Genomic DNA, 24392 nt, shown 5'->3' with positions numbered 1-24392 from the left:
TCAGATAGAAACTCAGCCTGCTGTTCCATAACTCCAGAAGATCAGCACACAAGCCCCCTTCCTGCATGGTGGAAAACAGGGTTTTGCAGTCAGACAAGAGGGATTGGGACACACAAACCCCATACACACCAGCTTGTGAAGTGAGTTGAGCCCCTGCATAAGCCTTCATTAGGGTAGAGTCTACTTTTGTGTCTGCCAATCCTCTTCCATGGATGACCTACCCACCAAACTGGCCACCACTGAATCCACCTGCACAGTCATGCAATTTCACATCCATGTCCTCCAAGGGGTACAGCTTGGACATGAAACGAGACAAAGCAATACAGTCAGGATCCTTCAATTCCTGCAGCAAGACATCCATGACAAACTGATTAATTGAAAGGACCGCACTAAGCAGTTTCTGAAGCTGAGGCAACACAGAGTACTGAGAATGGCACATCATCCTTTGGAAAACTCGCATTCACTCTCACATGGCCCAGTAAGGCAGGCAGCAGATCTTTAGAAATATACTTTCCCCTTATGGTCAGCACTGCGGGAGCAGTCATCAGAGGAAATATCAGAGTATAAATCCTGCAAAGACCTGGAACTTGGCTTTTTCTTCTTCAAGGAAGACAAGGTTTCCATAATTAATCACTGTTAGAAATGGGGTCTCTGGTTGGCAGTTGGTTTGCACTCTGTCCAAGCAGGTACCCTCACTCTAGTCAGGGTAAGGGAGTTACACTCCTAATACAACCCCTGCTCACCCACTTGGTAGCTTGGCACAAGCAGTCAAGCTTATCTCAAAGGCAATGTGTAAGGTATTTGTACCACCACACACAGTAATACAGTGAAAACACGACAAAAGGGGCACAACACCAGTTTAGAAAAAAAGCTAACATTTATCTAAATCAAACAAGACCAAAACAACAAAAATACAACATGAACAAGCAATGATATGAATTCTTAAAGCAAAAAAGAGTACTAATCCATAGAAATCAATGGATGCGTTGTTTTCACACAAAGGACCTGGTTTGCGTAAAAAATAAAGCCGCACGGGCAAGTGTGCATCGGAATAGTCAGCGAAGCATCGATTTCTTACTCGCAAGTGAGGCCATGCATTGTTGCTTCTCCGGTTGGGCAGGCGATGCCTCATTTCTCCCGTAGAAGAGGGATGCATCGTTTTCCGGATGGGCAACCCCGGGTTAGCGCAGGCTCATTGTGGTTTTGACGCACAGCGACGATGCATGTGAAATTCCGGCACACAGTGGTGAAGAGCCGCACTGTGTGTGTGATGCATTGATTTCAGCAGCCGCACATGGGTGTTGTGTCAATTTCCCATCTGCGATTCAGGTCAATTTTTTCTCCCGCACGGCTCCTATCTGTGGATTTCAGCCTTTTTTCCACCAACTTCTTTCAATGGACTTGATTGGGCATCACTTGGCAGGGTAGGAGTCTCAGCAAGAGAGTCCAGGTGCTGGCAGAGGGAGCCTTTGATGGCCCTGAGACTTCAGAACAGTGGGCAAGCTAATTACAAGCCCTTGGAGATACTTCACAAGCAGGAAAACAAAGCAAAGTCCAGTCTTTGTCCGCATTGCCCAGGCCTGGCCCCAGACACACACATCAGGGGGTTGGAGATTGCATTGTGTGAGGACAGCCCCTTCAGGTGAAAGTGTCAGCTTATCCCTCCCCATTCTAGCCAAGGAGACTCATCAGGATATGCAGGCTCCCTTTGTGCCACTGTCTAGTGGGAATTCACAAACAGCCCATCTGCCAGTTTAACCCAGACGTAGGTTCCACAGGCAGGCAGAGGCACAGAATGGTTAAGCAAAAATGCCCACTTTCTAAAAGTGGCATTTTCAAACTGACAATTAAAAAACAATTTTACTAAACAATGTATTTTTAAATTGTGAGTTCAGAGACCCCAAACTCCACATCTCGATCTGCCCCCATCGGAAACTATACTTAAAAGATATTTAAAGACAGTCCCCATGTTAACTTATGGAAGAAAACCTAATTTGGCAATATTTCACTATCAGGACATGCAAAACACATCACTACATGTCCTGCCTTTAGCATACACTGCACCCTGCCCATGGGGCTACCTAGGGCCTACCATAGGGGTGCTGTATATGTACAGAAAGGGAAGGTTTGGGCCTGGCAAGTGGGTACACTTGCCAGGTTGAATTAACAGTTTGAAACTGCACACACAGACACTGCAGTGGCAGATCTGAGCCATGTTTACAAGGCTACATATGTGGGTGGCACAATCAGTGCTTCAGGCCCACTAGTAGCATTTGATTTACAGGCCCAGGGCACCTCTAGTGCACTTCACTAGGGACTTAAGGGTAAAGCAGATATGCCAGTCATAGAAAATCCAATTACACACACAGTTTACACAGAGAGTACTTGCACTGTAGCACTGTTCAGCAGTGATAAAGTGCCCAGAGTATCAAAACCAGCAAAAAAGGGTCCAGCACACAGTCAAAAAGACAGGAAGCAGAGGCAAAAAGACAGGGGGAACCACACCAAGGATGCCAGGTCTAACAGTCTCCTCAACTGCTCCTCCTTAGGCCCACTCCTCTTTTTAGGGGGAATGAGGCAGACAAGCCCACTGCCAAAGAAGAAGAGGAATGAGAGGAGGTTGGAGAGTAATGCCTCTTCTTAGCCATATGTTTCCCCATTATAACTAGGAGCAACATGAGCCAACAGTATACAGGAACGTGAACAAAAACTGCCCGAGCACAATCCCCTTAAATAGGACAGATGGGACAACAACTGAGAAATACCAGACCGCTTGCATCCCAGGACACAAGCCCTGATAGAGGTAGGGGAGTGCCCAACCCCGTCCCTTGTAAACAAGGAAGGCCAGCACAACCAACCGGTCATATGGGAGGAAAGGGAGGGGGGGTCTCATGTCCTGTCACCACTCATTGACTCACCCCTCATGGTGGGGAGCTCCAGCCTGACTCTCAGGTGGAGGAGGGGTTGTGCACAGGCACCAGCGATCGTCAGCCAACACCACCATGAGAGACGGCCAGCCTGAAGCACAGAAGCAGGCAGCTCACTGTCAGAGAGCAACACAGTGCCCAGGAAGGCCAGAGAAAAAAACACACCTGAACAGGAACCCTGTGATGCTGCCTCATACAGTGTCCAGACATGCCTGCAGGACAAGACGGGGTGCCCAGGCAGTCCCATCATCACAGGTCACTCCTACAGGGTTCCCCAGAGACCTGCACATGGGGGATCCCATGCAACAGCATGGAGGTGAAAGCCAGACAGTCACCTCAGTGTCACCTGTAAGTATCCAGATAGAATTCGGGCTAAGAGCACAGTAAGGAAAGTAAATCCCTTGGGATAGATTTCAGGGGAATTCAGCTTGATGAGTTAGGTGTAGACAACAGAAGGCCTATTGTTGCTCATTTTGTCTTAGGTTACATTAAATGTGGAGGTGGTTGTTCTCTAGTCTGTCGTCTTTTCAGAGACTGTTCTAGAATTTTGCCCCTTAGACATATATCAGTTAATATTTACTCCAAAACTGAATTAACCTATTTAAGATTTAATATGAGATTTAAATATGAATTGTGTACAAAAGTAAAGAAAATACCAAAACTATTAGAAATGTAAAAATAAAGTGGATTGCAAAACAATAAATGCACAATTATGTTATTAAAGCCCTAATGTAGTCTTAATTTCTTTTTTAAAGAAAATGGTGAATTCATGGAAGAGGAACAAGAATTGCCAGAGGCTCTTCAGCAGTCAGATAATATTCACGATATAATGGTAGGATGACATTTATATATAGATATGTATTTGTTTGATTGACCAACAATGAGATTCTCAGCAGTTTTTTACTTTTGTTTTTTCTCTGCACTTAAAAGAATATAATTGTAAAACCCACTATCAGTTTTAAGTGTGCTTACATATCACCATTCTAAATGCTCTTGATCACTAAAAGACTAGTTTGCAAGAAAACAAAGTACGGAGGAAGATCATTGGGGACAGAATTTTGTGAGGTAACTACGGGCCACATGTGCAATGCGTTTTTGTGGGTGCAAACGGGTCAATTCGCAGAAACGGCCCACTTGCGAACACAAAATGTCCTATTTGCGATTCAGACTGAATCACAAATTTGTTTTGCAATTTGGTATTAGCAAGAAGCCTGTGTAGGCTGACCCTTCCTTTCTACTGAATCACAGTGGTAAGAGGTCCCCAATAGACTTACTTCAAATAGGTGATAACCAGTTCACACATGGGAAGGAGCCCCCAAGGGACCCCTTTCCCTTTGTGAATGTTTGTAAAATCTTTTTTAACAGCAGACAATTGTCCCACGGACCACTGACCACTTTTAAAACATGGATAGAAAACTTTTTTTTTTTTCTGAAACGCATCCTATTTTCCTTTAACCCCTTGTATCTGTGAGACGCCATGGACGTAACCATTATGCCCATTTACTGGCCCTGGGGGGAAACGCTAGCGGTGCCCCCGAGGGCCACCCCCCCACACCCCCAGGTCAGGGCTGGAAGGGGAATCTCTTCCCCTTCCACTCCTGACCCCTCCAATGACGTCTGATGACATCAGCACGCGTAAGCGTGCTGACCTCATCAGAGGTCACCTCCCATCGCCCTGGAAGCATGCTTCCAGCGCGATTGCAGAAGAGAAATGCTCAGCATTTCTTTTCCGCCTCAGAAGGAGGGGGCCAGCAGAGACATGAAAGGAAAGTAAAGGCCTTTCCTTTCCTCCCATGTCTCTGCAAGCATTTCTGCTGCCCGAGCAGCAGAAATGCCCACTAGACACCAGAGATTTTCTTTTTTTTTTAAATGAACATATGAACATAATGAACAAGGGCCGTTCCTCAGGGGGGAAATAATTTTTAGGCCATTTCTGCCCCCCCGGGGGCAGATCGGCCTAATATAAATAGGCAAATCTGCACCCGGGGGGGGGGGCAGAAAACCCCCTAGACACCAGGGATTTTTTTGTTCTTTTATGTTTAGGGAGCAACGCCTTTGGCAAGGGTCGTTCCCTGGGGGGCAAATTGATTTTAGGCCATTTCTGCCCCCCCGGGGCTGATCGGCCTAATATAATTAGGCCGATCTGCCCCGGGGATGGGGGGAGCGGAAACCACTAGACACCAGGGAGGTTTTTATTACTTATCCTTACGCACAAGGGGAGTGCTCCCCGGGTGGGCAAAATATTTGTAAGTCTTTTCTGCCCCCCCTTGGAGGCAGATCGGCCTAATATAATTAGGCTGATCTGCCTATAAGGGGGGGGAAGAAACCTCTAGACACCAGGGATATATATATATTTTTATTTACTTTATGTTTTTATGTATGGGGAGTGCACCCCTAGGCAAGGGTAGATCCCCTGGGGGGCAAATTGTATTTAGGCCATTTCTGCCCCTATTGTTTTAGGCCAATCTGCCCACAAGGGGTGCAGAAATGACTAGACACCAGGGATTGGTGTGTGTGTTTTGTTTGGGGGGGCTGTCACTTGGGCAAGGGTCACTCCCTATGGGGCCACATTACTGTTGGCCTTATATGCCCCCCTTGGGGGCAGATCAGCCTGTTTTTGGAAGGCCCATCTGCACCCAAGGGGGGGGGGGCAGAAAGCCCACCAGAGACCAGGGAAGATTTTTTTTCAAAATAAGAGGGTGGGGGTATGGCCCTACCCCCACCCCAATTAATGGGGCCAGCGTTGTTCTGCTCACCAGTGGGCAGATAGGGCAATTACCCCCGATCCACACCCCGGGGGTGGCAGAATGTCTACAACATGGCATGGAATAAAAAAAAAAAAAAGAAAAATAGTGGGGTTGTGGCTACCAACCAGTATGGGCATAGTTATACCCCCACCCCAACTGAAGGGGGTAACAGTCTTTCAGCTCTCCCCCCGCACACTTAAACATCTTATCCCACGGCAAGCAAGAAGACATTTGATTATTTTGGGTTTTTGTTTTACATTTGGGCCATGAGAGCTTGGTAACTCTCAAAATCGTCCCACTTGGAATGATGAGGGCTGCACTTTTTTGACTTTGGGACGCTGCCATGTAGAAAAATCCACAAGACCCAGACACATCTGGTTGATTCCAGGGTGGTGTGCTTCACATGCACCTGCACCATTTTCTTACCCACAATGCCCTGCAAACCTCCAGCTTTGCTGGAAATTACATGTTTCCCACATTTTTGTGATTGAACCTTCCGGAATCTGCAGGAATCCACAAAATTCCTACCACCCAACATTTTCCCATCTATACTGATAAAAATTCTGCTGCACTTGTCAGCCTAAAAATGTTTTTTTTCAAACTGCCCTTTTAGACCCGCTTTGGTTCCCCCTCTATTCCGACATGTTTTGGCTCTTCCCTGTCACAAGCACTTGGCCCACCTACACAAGTAAGGTATCATTTTTATTGGGAGACTGTGGGGAACGTTGGGTGGTAGGAAATTTGTCCCGGTGCGATGATCCCACACAGAAATGTGGCAAAAAAGTGATTTTTTTAGCTAAATTTGAGGTTTGCTGAGGGTTCTGGGTAAGAAATCATTGGGGGATCCAGCCAAGCCACACCTCCCTGGACTCCCTAGGGTGTCTAGTTTTCAGAAATGTCTGGGTTTGGTAGGTTTCCCTAGATGGCTGCTGATCCCAGGAGTAAAAACGCAGGTCCCCCTCCCTCCCCCCCAAGGTAGTTTTGTATTTGATAATTTTGATGTGTCCACATAGTGTTTTGGGGCATTTTCTGTCGCAGGCACTAGGCCTACCCACACAAGTGAGGTATAATTTTTACTGGGAGACTTGGGGGAAACGCTGGGTGGAAGGAAATTTGTGGCTCCTCTCAGATTCCAGAACTTTCTGTCACCGAAATGTGAGGAGAAAGTGTTTTTTTAGACAAATTTTGAGGTTTGCAAAGGATTCTGGGTAACAGAACCTGGTGAGAGCTCCACAAGTCACCCCATGTTGGATTCCCCTAGGTGTCTAGTTTTAAAAAATGCACAGGTTTGGTACGTTTCCCTAGGTGCCGGCTGAACTAGAGGACAAAATCTACAGCTAGGCACTTTGCAAAAAACACATAAGATTTCAATGTAAAAATGTGATGTGTCCATGTTGCGTTTCCTGTGGCGAGCATCAGGCCTACCCACGCAAGTGAGGTACCATTTTTATTGGGAGACTTAGGGGAACACATAATAGCAAAAAAAGTGTTATTGCCCCTTTCTCTTAATGTTTTCTTTCCAAATGTAAGACAGTGTGTAAAAAAGACGTGTAATTGAGAAATGCCCTGTAATTCACATGCTTGTATGGGCACCCCAGAATTCAGAGATGTGCAAATAACCCTGCTTCTTAACACCTTATCCTGTGCCCATTTTGGAAATACAGAGGTTTTCTTGATACCTATTTTCACTCTTTATAGTTCAGGAAATGAATTGCTGTATACCCGGTATAGAATGAAAACCCATTGCAAGGTGCAGCTCATTTATTGGCTCTGGGTACCTAGGGTTCTTGATTAACCTACAAGCCCTATATATCCCCGCAACCAGAAAAGTCCAGCAGACGTAACGGTATATTGCTTTAAAAAATCTGACATCGCAGGAAAAAGTTACAGAGTAAAACTTTGAGAAAAATGGTTGTTTTTTCCACCTCAATTTCAATATTTTGTATTTCAGCTGTTTTCTGTAGGAAACCCTTCTAGGATCTACCCAAATGAACCCTTGCTGAATTTAGAATTTTGTCTACTTTCCAGAAATGTTTAACTTTCTCGGATCCAGCATTGGTTTCACACCTATTTCTGTCACTAAGTGCAAGGTGGCTGAAAGCACAAAAAATAGTAAAAATTGAGTATGTCCTAGTAAAATGCCAAAATTGTGTTGAAAAATAGGGTTTTCTGATTGTTGCCTGTTCCTGAAAGGTGGGAAGATGGTGATTTTAGCTCCGCAAACCCTTTGTTGATGTCATTTTCAGGGAAAAAACCACAAGCTTTCTTCTGCAGCCCTTTTTTCCCATTTAAAAAAAAAAACACGAAATTTTCGCTGTATTTTGGCTAATTTCTTGGTCTCCTTCAGGGGAACCCACAAAGTCTGGGTACCTCTAGAATCCCTAGGATGCTGGAAAAACAGAAGGCAAATTTGGGGTGGGTAGCTTATGTGAACAGAAAGTTATGAGGGCCTAAGCGCGAACTGCCGCAAATAGCCAAAAAACGGCTTGGCAGCTGAGCGCGAAAAGGCATGGCAGCGAAAGGGTTAAGAAAAACGGGCTGCATTTAAAAAATAAAAAATAAAAAGTCTTTATTTAAAAGCATTCACAGACATGGAGGTCTGCTGACCCCAACAGGCCATCATCCCTGTGGCTTTAACAATTCCTAATGGGTGTCAAACCGAGACCTACCTCATTATTATTCATGAGGTAGGTCTATTTGTGACCCACTGGGAATTGCAAAACGTGTCAAAGACACATTTGTGCATTGGTGTTTGGCATTACCAAATAGCGAATTACAAAATCTCCTTTGTATGTGTGGCCCTAAATTTGTTTAAGTAGGTTTATTTGACTGTAGAACATTAAGTGATGTTCCAGCAGACAAGAATATTTCTGCTGTTAAAACATGGACGCTTGAGGTCTTGGGAGACATTTTGTGAACCAAAGCTCCCAGCATGACCAGTGGGCAAGGTATTGGCATGGATTCAATAAAGTAACTTTGTTCAAATTATATCATTTCTGACTGTCCTAAAAACTATGGAGATTGGTTCTTTAATGATTGCACATATGTATGTGGATTAATGAAAAACTGAAAACTGAGAAACCACATTGGAGGAAACTAAGGGGCATATTTATACTCTGTTTGCGCCGGATTTGCATAATTTGTTTTATGCAAAATCGGCGCAAACTTAACTCCATATTTATACTTTGCCGTTGGACCCATCTAGCGCCAAAGTTATGGAGTTTGCATCATATTTTGGACGTGAAAACCTACCTTGCGCTAATGATATGCAAGGTAGGCGTTCCCCTGCAAAAAATTACTTTAAGGCATCTGCACCTTATTTATCCTCCCGTGTCATTTTGACGCACAGGAGGAGGCGGGCCTTAAAAAATGTCACACAGCCTGATGTGCGCCATCTTTTTTTAATGCCTGGGTCAGGGCAGGCATTAAGGGACCTGTGGGCTTATTTCCATGGTCTCCGACCATGGAAGCAGTCCACAGGTGCCCTTCCCTGCACCCAGGGACACCCCCTGCCACCCTCACCCACCTCTGGAGGACACCCATGGATGGGGGACCCATCCCAGGTAAGTACAGGTAAGTAGATATATATATTTTTTAAGTGCCATAGGGAGGCTAAACTTGGGCCCTCCTTCATGCCACTGTGCCCAGTGGCCATGCCCAGGGGACTGAAGTCCCCTGGGCATTGCCATTGAGCAGGGGGGCATGACTCCTCTCTTTGCTAAGACAGGAGTCATTTCAATGGGGGTTGTGCGTCAAAAAATGGCGCAAGTCAGGTTAGAGCCAAGATTTTTTACTCTAACCTGACTTGCACCATTCTTTGACACACAACCCCCATTCTTCCCTACGCCTGCGCTGCCCAGTTTGAGTCGTTTATTTTGACGCAAACCAGGCTGCAGCGTCGGCTAATGTCATTCCATATATAAGGCACCCGGCTGGCGCGTTGGAATGCCGTTAGCCGGCGGTAAACTTTTTGACGCAAACCTGCGCTGGTGCTGGTTTGCGTCAAAAAGTATAAATAAGGGCCTAAGGGCCTTGACCGCCATGTTGGCAGTCCAACTGCCAATAGGCAGACGGAGAAGACCGCCAAATTATTACTTTGGCAGTGGTGCGTACAGAACATCGCCAGAGTACCACCGGCGCGGCCAGGCAGGACAGACCATCGCGGTCAATGGAGGCACAAACAGTCCGGCAGAGACCATGTTTCTTCTGGACTCATGAGGTTGCACACCGCCAACATAACCGCCACAGTTGAACCGCCATAGAATACCAGGCGGATACAAACAACATAAAGGGAGACACTCACCTCCAGGAAGCCATACACCTCTGATGTCGCCAAGGAGCCACCACTAGACGTCATCCCGCTGCTCCTGCTCACCGAAAGACAAGAGAATCATCGCTGACGAGGACGACAACAACTGTAAGTACACACACTCACCTGTTACATTTGTAAATTGTCAAATTCTCTACAGTTACATAACATACCATAGGGAGGGAGGTGCGTAACTTACCATAGGTAAGGAGGTGCGAGGGCTGCACTCACACATAACAGTACAGTGACACACACACTCACATACTGCATCAAAGACACCCACACATACACAGCTGCACACTGCAGCCAGCACACACACCACACGTCAATAACACACAGGTACGCATGGCAACACATCACAGGCCCAGCTTCACACATTCCCATACAACATACCAACACATCACAACAATGCTACAACCGCACAAATATAAACACGTCACACATATAAAACAATGAACAATCATCTGCGATGGAATACACACAATTACACCATCATACAACCTAGCAATTGACACACACATCACACACACACACATCCCATTGAAACGATTATGCCATGCACAGTATACACAGACTCAAACAGTCAAAACTCAAAGTCACACTGCACAACAACAAGCACACATCAACACAAACACAACAGAATAGCATGACAACAACATATTTTTCTACATATACATAACCCATCACACAACACATACCCTATCCCTAGAGGACAAAAGTACTGCACACAACCTCACATACTGCTCCAACAATGCATGAACCACAAGCAGTACACACACGTAAATTAGGGTTTTGGGGGGGGCAGGGTTTAGGTTTAAGGGGTGGGTTGGGGGTTGGAGTGTTTAGGTTTTAGGGGCGGGGTGGGGACTCAGGGTATTTTTTGTTTTTGGGGTGGGGGCTGGGGGTGATTAGGGTTTAGGAGGGGAGTGGGGGGTCAGGGTTTAGTTTTAAGGGGTGGGGTGGGGGCTGGGGTTGTTTAGGTTTTAGGGGAGGGAGGTTCGGGTTCTGGTTATTTTGGGGGTGGGGGTTGTTGTGGGGATGGGGGGTTGCAGTATTTTTTGGGGGTGGGGGCTAGAGGGGAAGCTTGCTGGATCGTGCATGCTGATTGCTAATGCCTATACCAGGACTGTGTTTACAACGGTAAAATCGTTGTAAATGCATTTGTGGTACAGACATTAGTGGTTACACCGAGGTCGTTGTTCCGACCTTGTTGTTGAGTCACGGGCGCTTGAAGCACCCGTGGTTCCACCATATAACCTTATCAAGGGGCAGGTAGGCACCTCAGGGATTCTTGGGGGTGGTGGGGCGGTTTAGGCTTTGTAGGGGGGCTCTAGGCTTTGGTTTGGGTGGGGGTTGGACTTTTTTGGGAAGGTGGTCTTCGTTTTGGTGGGGGAGGGGCATTGTTGCTGGCAGGGGGATAGGGGAGGCCTTGAAGGTGGATGGTATGGCCTTGGGGAGGGAAATTGTTATTTTAGGGGTTTCACAGGGGAAAAAGTAGGGTAAAGGTTAAACTCGGAAAGGAAACACTTTTTTGACACACAGGGATAGTCATCAGATGGGGGTTTGGGTGTGGAGGGTGAAGGAGTGGTTGACGTTTATGTGTGGATGTCTTGGGTGCATGTTTGTGGAGGTGTACTTGTGGGTGATGTGTGCCTGTTGAGTGGGTGAGTGAGGGTGTTTATGTGTCTTGGGCTGAGGGGGATGGAGGTCCTGGAGGATGCCGTGGTGGGTGTATTGGCTGCCTGTTTGGCATGGTGACTGTAGGTATGGTTGATGTGCTGCATATAGGCGTGTTAGTCGTGGTGGTGTCTGTGGGTGTGGTGACTGGGGTGGATGTCTGAGGGTCTGCTGGGGTGCTGCCTGCGGGTAGGATAGGTGTGGGGGCTGGATCACTGAATGTTGGTGTAGTGTCTACAGGTGTGTCAGGTTTCGTGTCTATGAAGCTAGGGGTGGTGGGGGTGTCAGGGCAGGTTGTGACTGTTGCTGTGTCTGCAGGTGGATGTTGCCTGTGTGCGTGCCGGTGGTGTGTCTTGTGGTGCTTATGTTTGTCTGTGCCACGCTTGGATGTTGAGGTGGATGCATGCCTGTCTGTGTGCTTTGGTTGAGTCAGAGAAGGGGGGATTTGGATTGGGGAGAGGAAGGTGGAGGGTGGGATGGTAGACAAGGGTTGACTAGCTGCCATCAGTGAGGAGGCCAGAGCCTGAAATGATCTCTGTAGGCCAGAGATTGCACTGTGAATGCCTTACAGGAACGCATTGCTCTGTTGGATATTGTTTGCCAGTCCCTGGACAGCATTCACAATGGTCGTCAGACCCACAGAGATAGACTTCAGGAGGTAAATGGCCTCCTCACTGAGGGCAGCATGGCTAACAGGGGCTGGGGCAGAGGTGCCTGCAGCAAAGGAGACACCCAACCTCTTGATGGGCGGGCGGGCATGGCCAACTGGGTAGGGAGCTACTGGGAGGGCAGTGATGGAAAGGGGGTGGCAGACAGAGGCAGTACTGGGGTGGTCCCAGATGGGTTTGCCACCACTATGGAGTGGACACTGGAGGAGAATTCCAAAGAACATGTAGTGGATCCGGTCTCCTCCGTGGCACTCCCCTCGCCCTCCGGGCCACTGGGTCCCTCGGTGTCTGTGACTGGAGGTCCAGTAGGCCAGAAGTTACCCCACTCGGCTATACCCAGTCTCCTTTCCCTGCTGGTGATAATGCTGAAAATAGATAGTGCAGTTGGGTTATCATATTCACAAGATAACACTTCCATCATACATTACACATAAGTCCTATAATATCCTGTTCACTAATACACCAATACAATACATGATGTATACAATACCAAGTGCCAATACAAAATATGATGTATGTCTATCAAAAATCTACATTGTGAACCACCAGCAAAGTTACCTAACAGACACCTACATTACCATGATTTAAGTTGACCAATCACACTGACCATACCATGACAAGGTGACTTGTGAAATAGCTTTTCACAATTTCAATACACATATTAAACACACAAATACTTTACCCTGATGTTATGTACCAGCCAATGACGCATGTTGTAAAGAAAAGGCAAGCAAGCCTTGTGCAAAGATGCTATACCTTCTTCATGTCACATAATTACTACCATATACTATGGACACACACCAGCATGCATCACCTCAAATTGACACACATGTCAAATTTAGGTCTAGGAGTCAGAACACATGTCACACACACACATGCACCAATTGTGATGTGCCAAGAGTTAGAATATGATGTGGACCAACTCATCTAGGACATTGGTCTCCAGAATACAAAAAAATTCAGTCATGCAAGGACCAAGTAAGCTCAACCCACACACAATCACAAGTTGTCAATAAAGTGTATGAAACAAATGGAGTACTGTATTGTGCAGGAAGGTGAGAACCAGACCCAGGTAACTAAGCAATCAGTCCATCAATAGGCCACTGACTGAGTGAAAATATCACTACCCACACATCAGACACGTCAGTGGTCTGCGCGATGTTAGTTAACAATACCGATGCTGAAGCACAAATTTGTGAAGATGTACTTCACTGTGTGATCATTAGCATGTGGTCTGCCTGTGTGCAGCACTGTCCTGTAAATGAGGATTGCTGATTGTCCACTTGTACCCTTGTGTATGTATTGAACCCAGATCTAACACTACAAGTGACCTGTCCCTTCCCACATTTGCTACGTTTGTGTATATCATGTGTAAGCAAGTAACTTCACAGTTAAGTTTTCAAAACAGATGAAATATGACTCTCAATCATATGTTGTGGTTTTGTTGTGTTTATTTAGAAGTGCACAGGTAAATAACATGAATGGGATCAAAGCAATAAAGTGCAAATAATGATGGGTTCAGTCATGGTGGATGTAATCATCAGGGTAGCTGCTACAGCATTTGGAGTCTCAAGCCTAGTGTCTTACTGTCCTTGAAAAATGGGCAGTGGTTGTAGAAGAGTCAACAGGGTATTATCAGTGGCACACAAGGGGAACCAATCAGGATAGGATCACTTCCTGGCAGTGGTTGTGTTGTGTAGGTTCTCATTATCTTAATGAGACTACTGGACTCGGGCGGCAGAATTACCTGTACTGTGGGAGATTGAGTCTGATACAGCACCATGTGACACCTGTCAGCCTAATCCGGGTTTTGTTCTGGCTAACTAGCAGTGCCTGATCTCCACCCAAGAGCAGGGATGATTAGGGCAACCAGGCCATGACATAAATGACTCCTCAGGGGAATTGTGGTCACTCAGATCTCATCCGTTTCTCTCAGTTACATTAGTCTCACATATGCTAGGACAGTCAGAGGCAGAGTAATGTTCAATGAGGTTTTATTGAAGTAACTGCATCTTAGATAATAAGGCATGTATTACAATAACTAGGACGATAAAGCACAATAGGATTAAAATTGTGACAAGGAGAGTAATGCACAAGAATAACGCTACCATGTTGTCACTAAGGTTTTTAAGGATAGTTCCTACCTAGGCTTTTGTTAGAGCACAGCATGATAAACTCTAATTCTGCCCTTCAGGTTTCCCTTGGGAAGACATCTTCCCTCAGACCTGAGCAAGAGGCCTGTAGTCTACATAAGCAGTTGTAGCGAAGCAATCAGCAATCAGCGTACAGTCGTGGTCATCTGGCTGGAATCTCCCTCTAACGTGCATGGGTTAAAGTAATGTTTTTATAATAAAAATGCTGATGTTCCAAGAAAGGATCCCCATGTAAGAGTGTGTATGTTTCTGTGAACATTGGAGAAGAAGTGTACAACTTTTGCCAGCAACCTATCTTACTGCATCCTTGAGAAAAGCACAGAGTGAAAGAAATGGTTTGTTTAAGAATGCAGTGCTGACCTAGGCGAAGAACAGCTAGATAGAGAAAATAAAACAAGACCGCAAATGTGGCTAATATTAAAATAATATAATGAAGCTGAATGAAAAACATATCTAGAGTAAAATACACAGCAGCAGGCCTAGTTTGCTAAAATAACATATATAAAACTGTAGATAACAATGGCTACACAACACCCTCCCCTTGCCCTTTCAAAGGTGGTTCCAAGCCTAATTATATATGTAAAAGCTACTAAAATTAATCCTAAGGCACATGTATATGGGAATGTCAATAATGACAAGTTAAAAGACACTTGAGCATGTACTAAAAGGACAATTTAAGATGTCAATTGTGGTGTCAAGAAAGGCCGAATTTCAAAAGTCAGAATCCTTTTTAAAGTCGCCGAATTGAATCCACGATAATTGAAGACTGAAAATCATCCACTTCGGCAGGTGGTAAAGTAGGAAGTTCATCGCCAAGGAAAACCAAGGAGCATTCATGTTCGAAAACCTGAGCTCCAACCGAGGCAGCAGCATTCTGTGGTGTGCCCAAGAGTGAGTCTAGAGCTGCTTGATCCACAAAGGGCAACTCATAGACAGGTTCCCATACCAAACGCATCCTCAATGTGCATGTCTGGTAATGAGCCCTCTGTGAAAACATCAACAGATCAGCGTCCAAGAAAAGAAAGCACTGCGAAGAAAGACAAACTTTCAGTGCACATTCAAAAGGGCACCAGAGGCACCAAACACGGGCTGCACACAATGCAAAAACGGTCTAATTGACAGAGACCAGTCGCACTCCAATTGCTCCAGGAGAGATGCTCCAAAGTACTGCATCATGCGTTCATGACACAGCTGCACTAGTGGAACCGCTTTCAGTCCTCCTTGTTGTAATGGGACAGCCATTGCGCATAAAAAGTAGCAATAGCAAGATGCCACCTATTATAGCCAAAGTTACCAGAAATCCCCTGAAAATATTGGAAAATATTGAGTGGATGACTGAAGGTATTACGCCAAATATAGAAGAGAAGGTGTGAACGAAACCAGAACCAAAAGCCTTAAAGAAATTAGCGATTCCAATAGTACTGGGCGCATTAAATATCCGTCCCACGAGCTCACCAAAGTGTCTCGCAAAGTTAGTACTTAAAAGGGACTGTGTCTCTGCGGATGACCTCGCAGCCTGAAGCACATAGGTCTCTTGTGCAGATGCAAGCACCACATGTTTTTGAAACAATAAAGCCTTGAGTGTGCTCAACTTGTCAAAATTCACATTTGAAGTAGTGATATGGGGCAAAATCTCAGCTACTTCGCTCTGTCGTGTAGGAGGAACAAGTACATCCCCGCAGCATGTAACAATTTTGGAGACCGAAACGACATAAACTATTCCGGCTCGCATCCTACAACAGCTCTCACTATTAAGGAGCACATAGCTGCCATTCAAGAGCACCTGGAACGCAGGTCTAATCAAAGGGGCTGGGACTCCCTTCAGATAACAAGCCAAGTTCGCTGCTGAAGCGTTACACTCCCCATGCAAGGACAGCTGTCTACAAAGCATTGAATGGCTGACAGAAGTCTTGCATTCACTACCACTAAGAAAGACCTCTTTCATACCACTGAGACATTTTTATGTGAAGAGTAGCTCCCACACCTCGTGTATGTAACTACCTCTTAGCTTTCATATCTGCCTAATGGAATGTGTTTTAAGCAGGATATGAATTGAAAATGTTGAAGTAGGCAGACCTCATGTATTAACCACTCAGCAGATGGTATTTCAGCCACAGTAAAAGGCAACTTTTCTCCTTTCTCAATATTTAACATGACATAAGTTGCTTCTTTTTTAGCCATTAGTTGTTGTTGTTGCGTTAAATTAAATGTGGAAAATATGTCCTGTGCGCTGGCGTGTTGCCAGGGAACACGACCTGCCTTCAGTGTTTGTAGTTTCCAACCTAACTGCATAATGGATATAGTTGACTTTGTCCATGATGTAAGGAGGAGATGTCGCTTTGTACTATGTCTATTGCAGTAGAAACAATATAGTTTAAGGCGCATATCCTGTCAGAGAGGGTATTAATTCCATTATCTTCAACAGCTAATGCCTTCTGTAAATTTTCCTGATCTATTTGCATTAACCAAGCAGCAGCTTCCTGTTGAGAAACCTTCCAAATTTAATTAAAGACTGCATTTAAGAAGCGTTTTCTGCGTTGTTTTCTGGGGCCTAACAGGGAATCCTGTAAGCCAGTGTTATTAGACAGGAGACTGAGGTGTTCTCTAACAGCATCTAGTGAGGAAATCTTCAACCATTGCTGGCATAGTTTCCCTACACTGTATGTTGTCACTATACCCGCGTGTTCAGATGACACATAGCGAGGGTCAGGCATACTTGTTCTAAACCCCCTCCTTGGAGTTTACAAAACGTTTATGACACCCATTGGGGTCTATTGGCCGCAATAACCACCCACCAGGACGTGAAAGTGAAGCATTAAACATGCTGTTTTCGACCCATTCAGCGAGCTGATCTTCAGTTGCATCTATATACTTTTGCCATTTGTAAACTTTTGCAGGGGCAGGAATACTGGGCACATTCAAATCCTTAATTTTTGCTAAGCCTAAACAACTTGTCTGTTGTACAGTTTCATTCAAAAATATAATTTGAACAGGTATCAGACATGCTCTAAATAAAGCTTCCTTTCCCTTATTTGCCAATTATTTGTTCCCCACTCACTTTTCAAGTCAATCGACTTCAACCAATATTCATAGCCTTCTATAGCCAACCAGGAAACAAAGGAATCCAAATAAATGAATTTTGTATCGGTCAATGATATATGTAAATTTTCCATCAATGGCTATTTGAAATAATGTGACTCAGCATTTTTAACATTGTGCCCAGAACAATATGTTAATTTTTCAGACTATGTTTTAGAATTTCCTTGTGGAAAAGTTGGACAATGTTCTCATTGTGTGTAATTAAAGATAGTTTTCGAGGTACTTACTTTGTGAATGAAATGGTGTCCATAATAATTATAGTAAAACATGTCACCATAATTTTCTTTGGATTGATAAACATCCTCACTTTCAAATACAGTAAAATACTCCAACTCAGTCATCATGAAATCAACAGTTTTCACCTCCCAGTAATCAGAAACAACTCCGGGTATTATTATGTCATTCATCGAAAGTTTAAAAACATAGGGGGTCATTCCAAGTCTGGCGGGCGGCGGAGGCTGCCCGCCAGACTTCCCCCCTCCGAAATACCGCTCCGCGGTCGAAAGACCGCGGAGGGTATTCTAAGTTTTTCCCTGGGCTGGCGGGCGGTCGCCAAAAGACCGCCCGCCAGCCCAGGGAAAAACTCCCTTCCCACGAGGATGCCGGCTCGTAATTGAGCCGGCGGAGTGGGAAGGTGCGACGGGTGCTGTTGCACCCGTCGCGTATTTCACTGTCTGCCAAGCAGACAGTGAAATACTTGTAGGGGCCCTCTTACGGGGGCCCCTGCAGTGCCCATGCCAGTGGCATGGGCACTGCAGGGGCCCCCAGGGGCCCCGCGACCCCCCCTACCGCCATCCGGTTCCCGGCGGGCGGACCGCCGGGAACTGGATGGCGGTAGGGGGGGTCGGAATCCCCTCGGCGGCGCAGCTAGCTGCGCCGCCTTGGAGGATTCCAAAGGGCGGCGGTACACTGGCGGGAGACCGCCAGTGTTGCCGGTCCGACCGCGGCTTTACCGCCGCGGTCGGAATGCCCTTGGGAGCACCGCCGGCCTGTCGGCGGTGCTCCCGCGGTCCTCCAACCCGGCGGTCATTGACCGCCAGGGTTGGAATGACCCCCATATTGTATTTGAAAGACCTCCGTTGGGCCGAATATATCAAATGTCACCTTATCCCAAACAATCCCATCAGGTATTGGTATGGGTGAAATGTTCACAAAAGACAAGTCTCTGCAGACCTTGTGAGAAGAAAAATTGAGTTTTAGGACCTCATCTACCAGTTCAACTGTTGATCGTTCAGGAAGGTAATGATCATGTATCAGTAGAAATAAAGTAATAACAAAACCAATCCAAAGGATGAAAGCTAATACAGTCAAGGAAAGCCACACATAGTTCCATGGGAAAATAAAGTAATTTTTTTAAGCCAATTTATCAGCTTATGTGTTTTCGGCAGTTCAGATGCAGAAGAGGCAGATGAGTCCGAAAAGATGTCATTAATGTCGGCAAAGTATCCAGAAGCAGTTTGTCCATTTGTGTAGAGGTCGAATCAAATCGATCAGCAATTTCAGAATTTTCCGTTGCAATAGATGGTAGAGGAACTAATGCAAGATGATTTTCCACCCTCCCCAAGCTCGAAGAGTTGTCAGCGTTGCTGCTCAAAACTTGTAGAGGGACATCTTGACCAGTTGTGGGAGGGATTCGGGTACTACTGGTTGTTCCTCTTGGTCTGCTGTCCGGGATCGGCCGCATGGTGTAACTTGACATTGTCGATGGAGACAAAGGGGTTTTCTTTAGAGCCAGGCAGGGGTGGTAAAATAACAGTTCTGGTACCGTGTATTCCCAGGACTGGAACCAGTGCACTATAGGAAGGACCAAACTCCTTTTTCACAGCAACTTTTTCATGTACTAGATCCCCAACCTTTGGAATCCAGTTGGTTGATGTTATTGGTACATCCTTAATTCCTGCGGAGGCAGCACTGGCAGAAGTGTTGTCGTCACAGAACTGTTGTAATTCCTACAAGACAGTGACACGTTCATTTATGTCAAAGGGTGTTTCTGCCGCCTCCACGCCAGGACCATCAAGATCTGGAACATACATTAGAGTTCCAAACAGCCACTCGTATGAAGTACAACGCCCTACAGACCTTCTAGGCAGATTATTACATACAGGTGATTCAGCCAACTACGACCCGTACCTAATACTCTGGCTGTTAAGGGTTGCTTTAAATCTCGGTTTTGTTGCTCCACAACACTATTTCCCTTGGGATGAAATGGAGACGAGTAATGGAGTTGGACCCCTAACAAAGCCATGGCGTCCCTGAATGCCTTTGAGGACAAAAGCAGGGCCCTGCTACGAGTGGAAAGCTGCAACTGAATATGTGCCGATAAAGACTTGCAAATCTTTAATAACGTCTGAGCGTCAGCTGCCGAGCGTTGTGGTCACACCTATAGAAATCTGGAGTAGGAGTCATCAGCGACTAAGAATTATTTGTATGCACTATCAGGAATCAGGGGACCACAATTGTCCAAGTACATACATTATAATGGTTTGTTAGAAATTAGGAGGGGTGTCTGCGGTGGGCGTTTGACAGTGGACCCCTTAATTTGTTGGCAGATATCACAACAAAGTACATACTGCTTGGTCTGTTGTAAAGACCTGGCCACCAATAACAAGCCTGCAATAATGATATTGTATCCTCCACACCAGCATGGGCAGAGGCAACCCCCTCATGCCCTGCTTTGATCAACTCTGGTCGTAGGTCTTTATTGGAAATTACTCAAACTCCCACACCTGGAATTTTTACTTCTGTGTCAAGGAAGCCTCCCTTCTGATAGGAATACTTAATTGGACATCCTTTAGGTATAGGTGTGCTGTCAGCCTAGGCTTGCACGGCAGTCAGTATTTCAGCGTCAGGTTCAATCTAGAAAGAGTTACTGCAGCAACAGAAGCCGTTGCTACTGCTGATTTGTCTGCTTCATCAGCCAGTGTATTCCCACCAACGTGTATTCCAGCTCACTGGTGTCCAAGTGCATGTACAACATGGACATTTGGTAGCGTTTCCTTCAGATCTGCTACTTTCCCCCACAGAAGTCTGTGTTTCATGGTGTTACCTTCAGAATCTCTGAATCCATTCTGGCGCCAGTAATGCAGATATTCATTCAAGGACTGGACACAATAGTTCAAATCACAGACACTCAATGTTAGCTGATAAGGATCCGTATGTTATATTGCCATAACCAGAGCCTTTAGCTCTGCTAATTGTGCAGTGCAATCGCCTAGGGTTTGCATAAAGGTATGTTGTGGATAGAATTTACTACCCTCAATATAACCGCTTACAACTGCGCATGCAGCAGAGTACTGATGCTTAGTGCCTGTTGAGGGTTGTGCTGAGCCATCGGTGTACATGACACTTTGATATTGATCAATACACAATGTATTTGCCGGAACTGGGTATTCTAGTTCATACTGCAAAAATTCTTGAGTTTGTAGCTTTGGGTCACAAATATAGTCAACATCAGTGGCTGTCAGAGACGTTGCCCATTGGATCCAACGTGGATGTAATGCTTTAGCGTTTGGAACACCGGCTTTGGAAACAGCCTCGAGGGGTGGAATTGGAGATTCAATAATGTGTTTCCCCTGGGATAGTGGTCTTTCTTTAATGACAGCCATCTGAACATCAGTGAAAATTCTCTCAGTGGGAGCAAAACGTTGTTCTGCTGTTGGGTACAAATGTGATTTGTATGCAATCGGGACTGTCTCACCCTCATTGACTGTTACATAGGTGAATCCAAAGGCACCAACAATTACTCTGATGACCAGATGTTTTTTATTTTCCCTTGTGTGTCGGTGTTGTGATGCAAGCATGTCTTGTTGCAATGCTCTCAGGATGCGTGTGTGTTCGACTGTCCAAAATTTACTGGAAAAGTCAGGACGTATAAAGTCATATAAGGGTTTGATGTGTGATGCATAAGCTGGAATGTATGTTCTGCCAAAATTGAGAAAACCCAATAGGGATTGGAGTTTTTTAATGGTATTTCGAGGTTGTAACTGCGCATTTTTCTAGGAATTGTGGCACTAGACTCCTTCCTTCACTTGATCATTCGTATCCCAGAAACAGGACACTAAGGAAGGCTGTTTTTATTTTTTTTAAATTTAATTTATAGACGAACTCGGCAAATCCTAAACAATGTGGGCTACCCGTCTTAGATGTTGCAGTAATTCATCATCTGTAAGGTAGATATCATCTACATAAGACAATACTTCAGGGTCAATGTCGTACAATATTGAATTTACACAGGCAGTGAACAGTCCTGGACTGTTCTTGTACCCCTGTGGTAAATGACAGATTTTTTTCTGGGAGCCTAGTGTGCTGAAACTTGTTAAGTCTCTACTCTCAGGCGCTATATTTTGGCAGAAGAAACCATTGGAAATATCCAATGTTGTTTTGTATATTTTGCGCACTAAGGCCCATATTTATACTTTTTTTGCACCGCATTTGCATCATTTGTTGACGGAAAATCGGCACAAACCTACAAAATACAATTGTATTTTGTAAGTTTGTGCCGCTTTTGTGTCAAAAAGCGGCGCAGATGTGGCACTAAAAAAGTATAAATATGGGCCTATGTTGTTCATAAGTGCTGTGCTATGAGAGTTCTGTATAGCATATGTGCGTGTATGACTGCCTTAGTGTCTGTAATCTAAGACTATTCTGTATGAATGGTCTGGTTTAGCTACAGGGAATAGAGGATTTTTCATTGGTGAGACACAGGTTTCGATTACACCCTGGTACTCTAGTTGTGTGAGGATTTCCCTCACAAGTGCTTTAGCATCATGTTTTATTTGGTACTGGGGTTGAGGTTGGGGTTGATTTTTAATTGGAATTACATGATAAGGGGAATCCTTATCCCACCCTGTGTGGTTGCGATATAACGCGGGTGTCTGCGCCAATTCCCAAACAATAGCACAGGACTCTACAAGCTTGTCAGGAACAAGAGGCGAGAAGGAAGGTTTGATAACCTCTTCCCCATATGGGCAGGTAGAGACAAATTCAGGTGTCCAATCCTTTTCGGCTAGTAAAATATCATAAATGTTAACAACGCGGTCCTTTGAACACCCTGTCAGGCGTGGAAACACACGTCTGCAGTTTCAACTTGTAAGAAGTCTTAAGTTGCTTTCACCTCCAGATGCTCTTGAAGATTCCAGTGAACTATTGTCACCTCTGCTGCGCTGTCTTGCAAAGCTAGTACTCACGTTTTGTTCTTCAATAGAGCCCTCTTCTTGAGTGGCATGACGAATCGCAACTGCTGACACTTTTTTATTTTTTTTTAATTGGGGTTTGTCCTGGGGAAGTTTCTCTTCTTTTTTAATAGAAACTTCTGTTGAGCGTTGTGATTCCTGTCTCGGTTTCACATACTCATTTCTTCACTCTGACCTCCCACCTCTCTCACTGCGTTTTTCCGGTGAGTCCTGAAAGGAACGAGATTGGCGTGTATCAGTATATTGATATCTGTCAGGCGTTTTTATACTATCTCTAATTCTGAGATTATATCTATTTTGAGGGTTCTCTGAGTGCGGAGACTCTCCCCTTTCTTTTTTAGGTGTTTGTTGTTTTTTATCCCAGCGTTTTTAGAACCCTCAGGCGCTTGCTTGGTAGAATCTTTATTAGATGTACCCTGAAACTGTGATTTTGTGGGTCTGGCCCCCAGACTATCTCAACCAATACTAGAATAGGTCTCCATGATAATCTTTGGCTGCTCACATTCTTGATCCTGTGGAGGAACGTCCCGGAGCTGCATATGCACTTCTAGTGCAACTGCTTCCCCTTCAAAGTAACTTAATATAATTGAAGATACTGTGGCAAAATTGCCCATGAGTTACATCCACAAGTCTAGGGCCAGGGCAGCCCCGTATTCATCTTGAATTTGATTTAACACTTCCGGATGATTGGCAAGTGTCGGTATACTGTGTGCAGTAGTGTAGAGCGTGGCAAATACTGTGCCCCAAGTATTGCAGTTATCTACTGTGGGAACCATCCCAAATGGCAAGCACACAGTTAATATGTATGAAATACTGTTTCCAGTGCATTTATTTTTTGAGCTAACCAAAACGGAATCTCTTCCCGTTTAGTGGGTACCTTACCCATAATCTAATGTACAGTTGCTGGATTAATGCCTGGCGTTGCTGCATGTGGTTGCACCAGGGCAGCACATGCTGGGTTTGTATTTAATGTTTGCATTACAAACTGTACTAATAGTCTGTATATTGCTGTGAGCTCAGCATATAAGCGGCGAACTTCAACTACCGTCTAGGTTGCTGCACCAGCTTGCTGTGTATATGTGGCCAATAAAGGCCAGGCAGGACCATCATTACTTAGAGGACCTAACCTAACGTATATGACTGTATGTGGTAGGGCGCCATCAAGCCAATTATTATGGTCTTGATAAGATAGAGGTATTTCTAAATATGCATATGTTCTATATTGTGCAGGTATGTTTTTAGGTGTATAGTGGTGAAATGTATTTGTGTTCCCATCAACTGCTGGAAATGTGACCCAAGAATAGAAATTTTCTGTTCTATAAGATGGATGAGCCTCAACAACAAATGTAACTGGACCCCCCTGGGCTGTGAGGCCAAGTGCCAAGAAACGTGCAGTAAGGGGTAGTCGCACATTGACTGCAATTGCTAACCGTTGCGGGTTTGCCATGGTGAATGGTAACTTTTTTCAGAGATAAGCATACCAAATGGGGATTATCCTTTTAGGCTTCAAGCTTAAACAACCTACAGCGTTATGGACGGCACGGAAGCGTTATCACGCGCTTCCCCTCTCTACTCTTCACACCAACGCTACCAAACGTACGGTGCTTTACAGAAATAAGA

At 45.2% G+C, this 24392-nt stretch overlaps 1 protein-coding gene across 1 annotated transcript in view; it reads left to right on the top strand.

Moving 5' to 3' along the window:
- TTLL8 (tubulin tyrosine ligase like 8) overlaps positions 1–24392 on the top strand; it is a 305753-nt gene that overhangs the window by 63224 nt on the left and 218137 nt on the right. Inside the window, exon 7 of the mRNA XM_069227565.1 lies at positions 3736–3759. Within this exon, the coding sequence (XP_069083666.1) occupies positions 3736–3759 (24 nt within the window). The remainder of the gene's footprint in view (positions 1–3735; positions 3760–24392) is intronic.

This window comes from Pleurodeles waltl, chromosome 4_1, assembly GCF_031143425.1.
Source record: "Pleurodeles waltl isolate 20211129_DDA chromosome 4_1, aPleWal1.hap1.20221129, whole genome shotgun sequence".
Lineage (NCBI taxonomy): Eukaryota > Metazoa > Chordata > Amphibia > Caudata > Salamandridae > Pleurodeles > Pleurodeles waltl.
The sequence above is the reverse complement of the archived record's forward strand: the minus strand, read 5'-3'. Positions and strand labels throughout refer to the sequence as shown.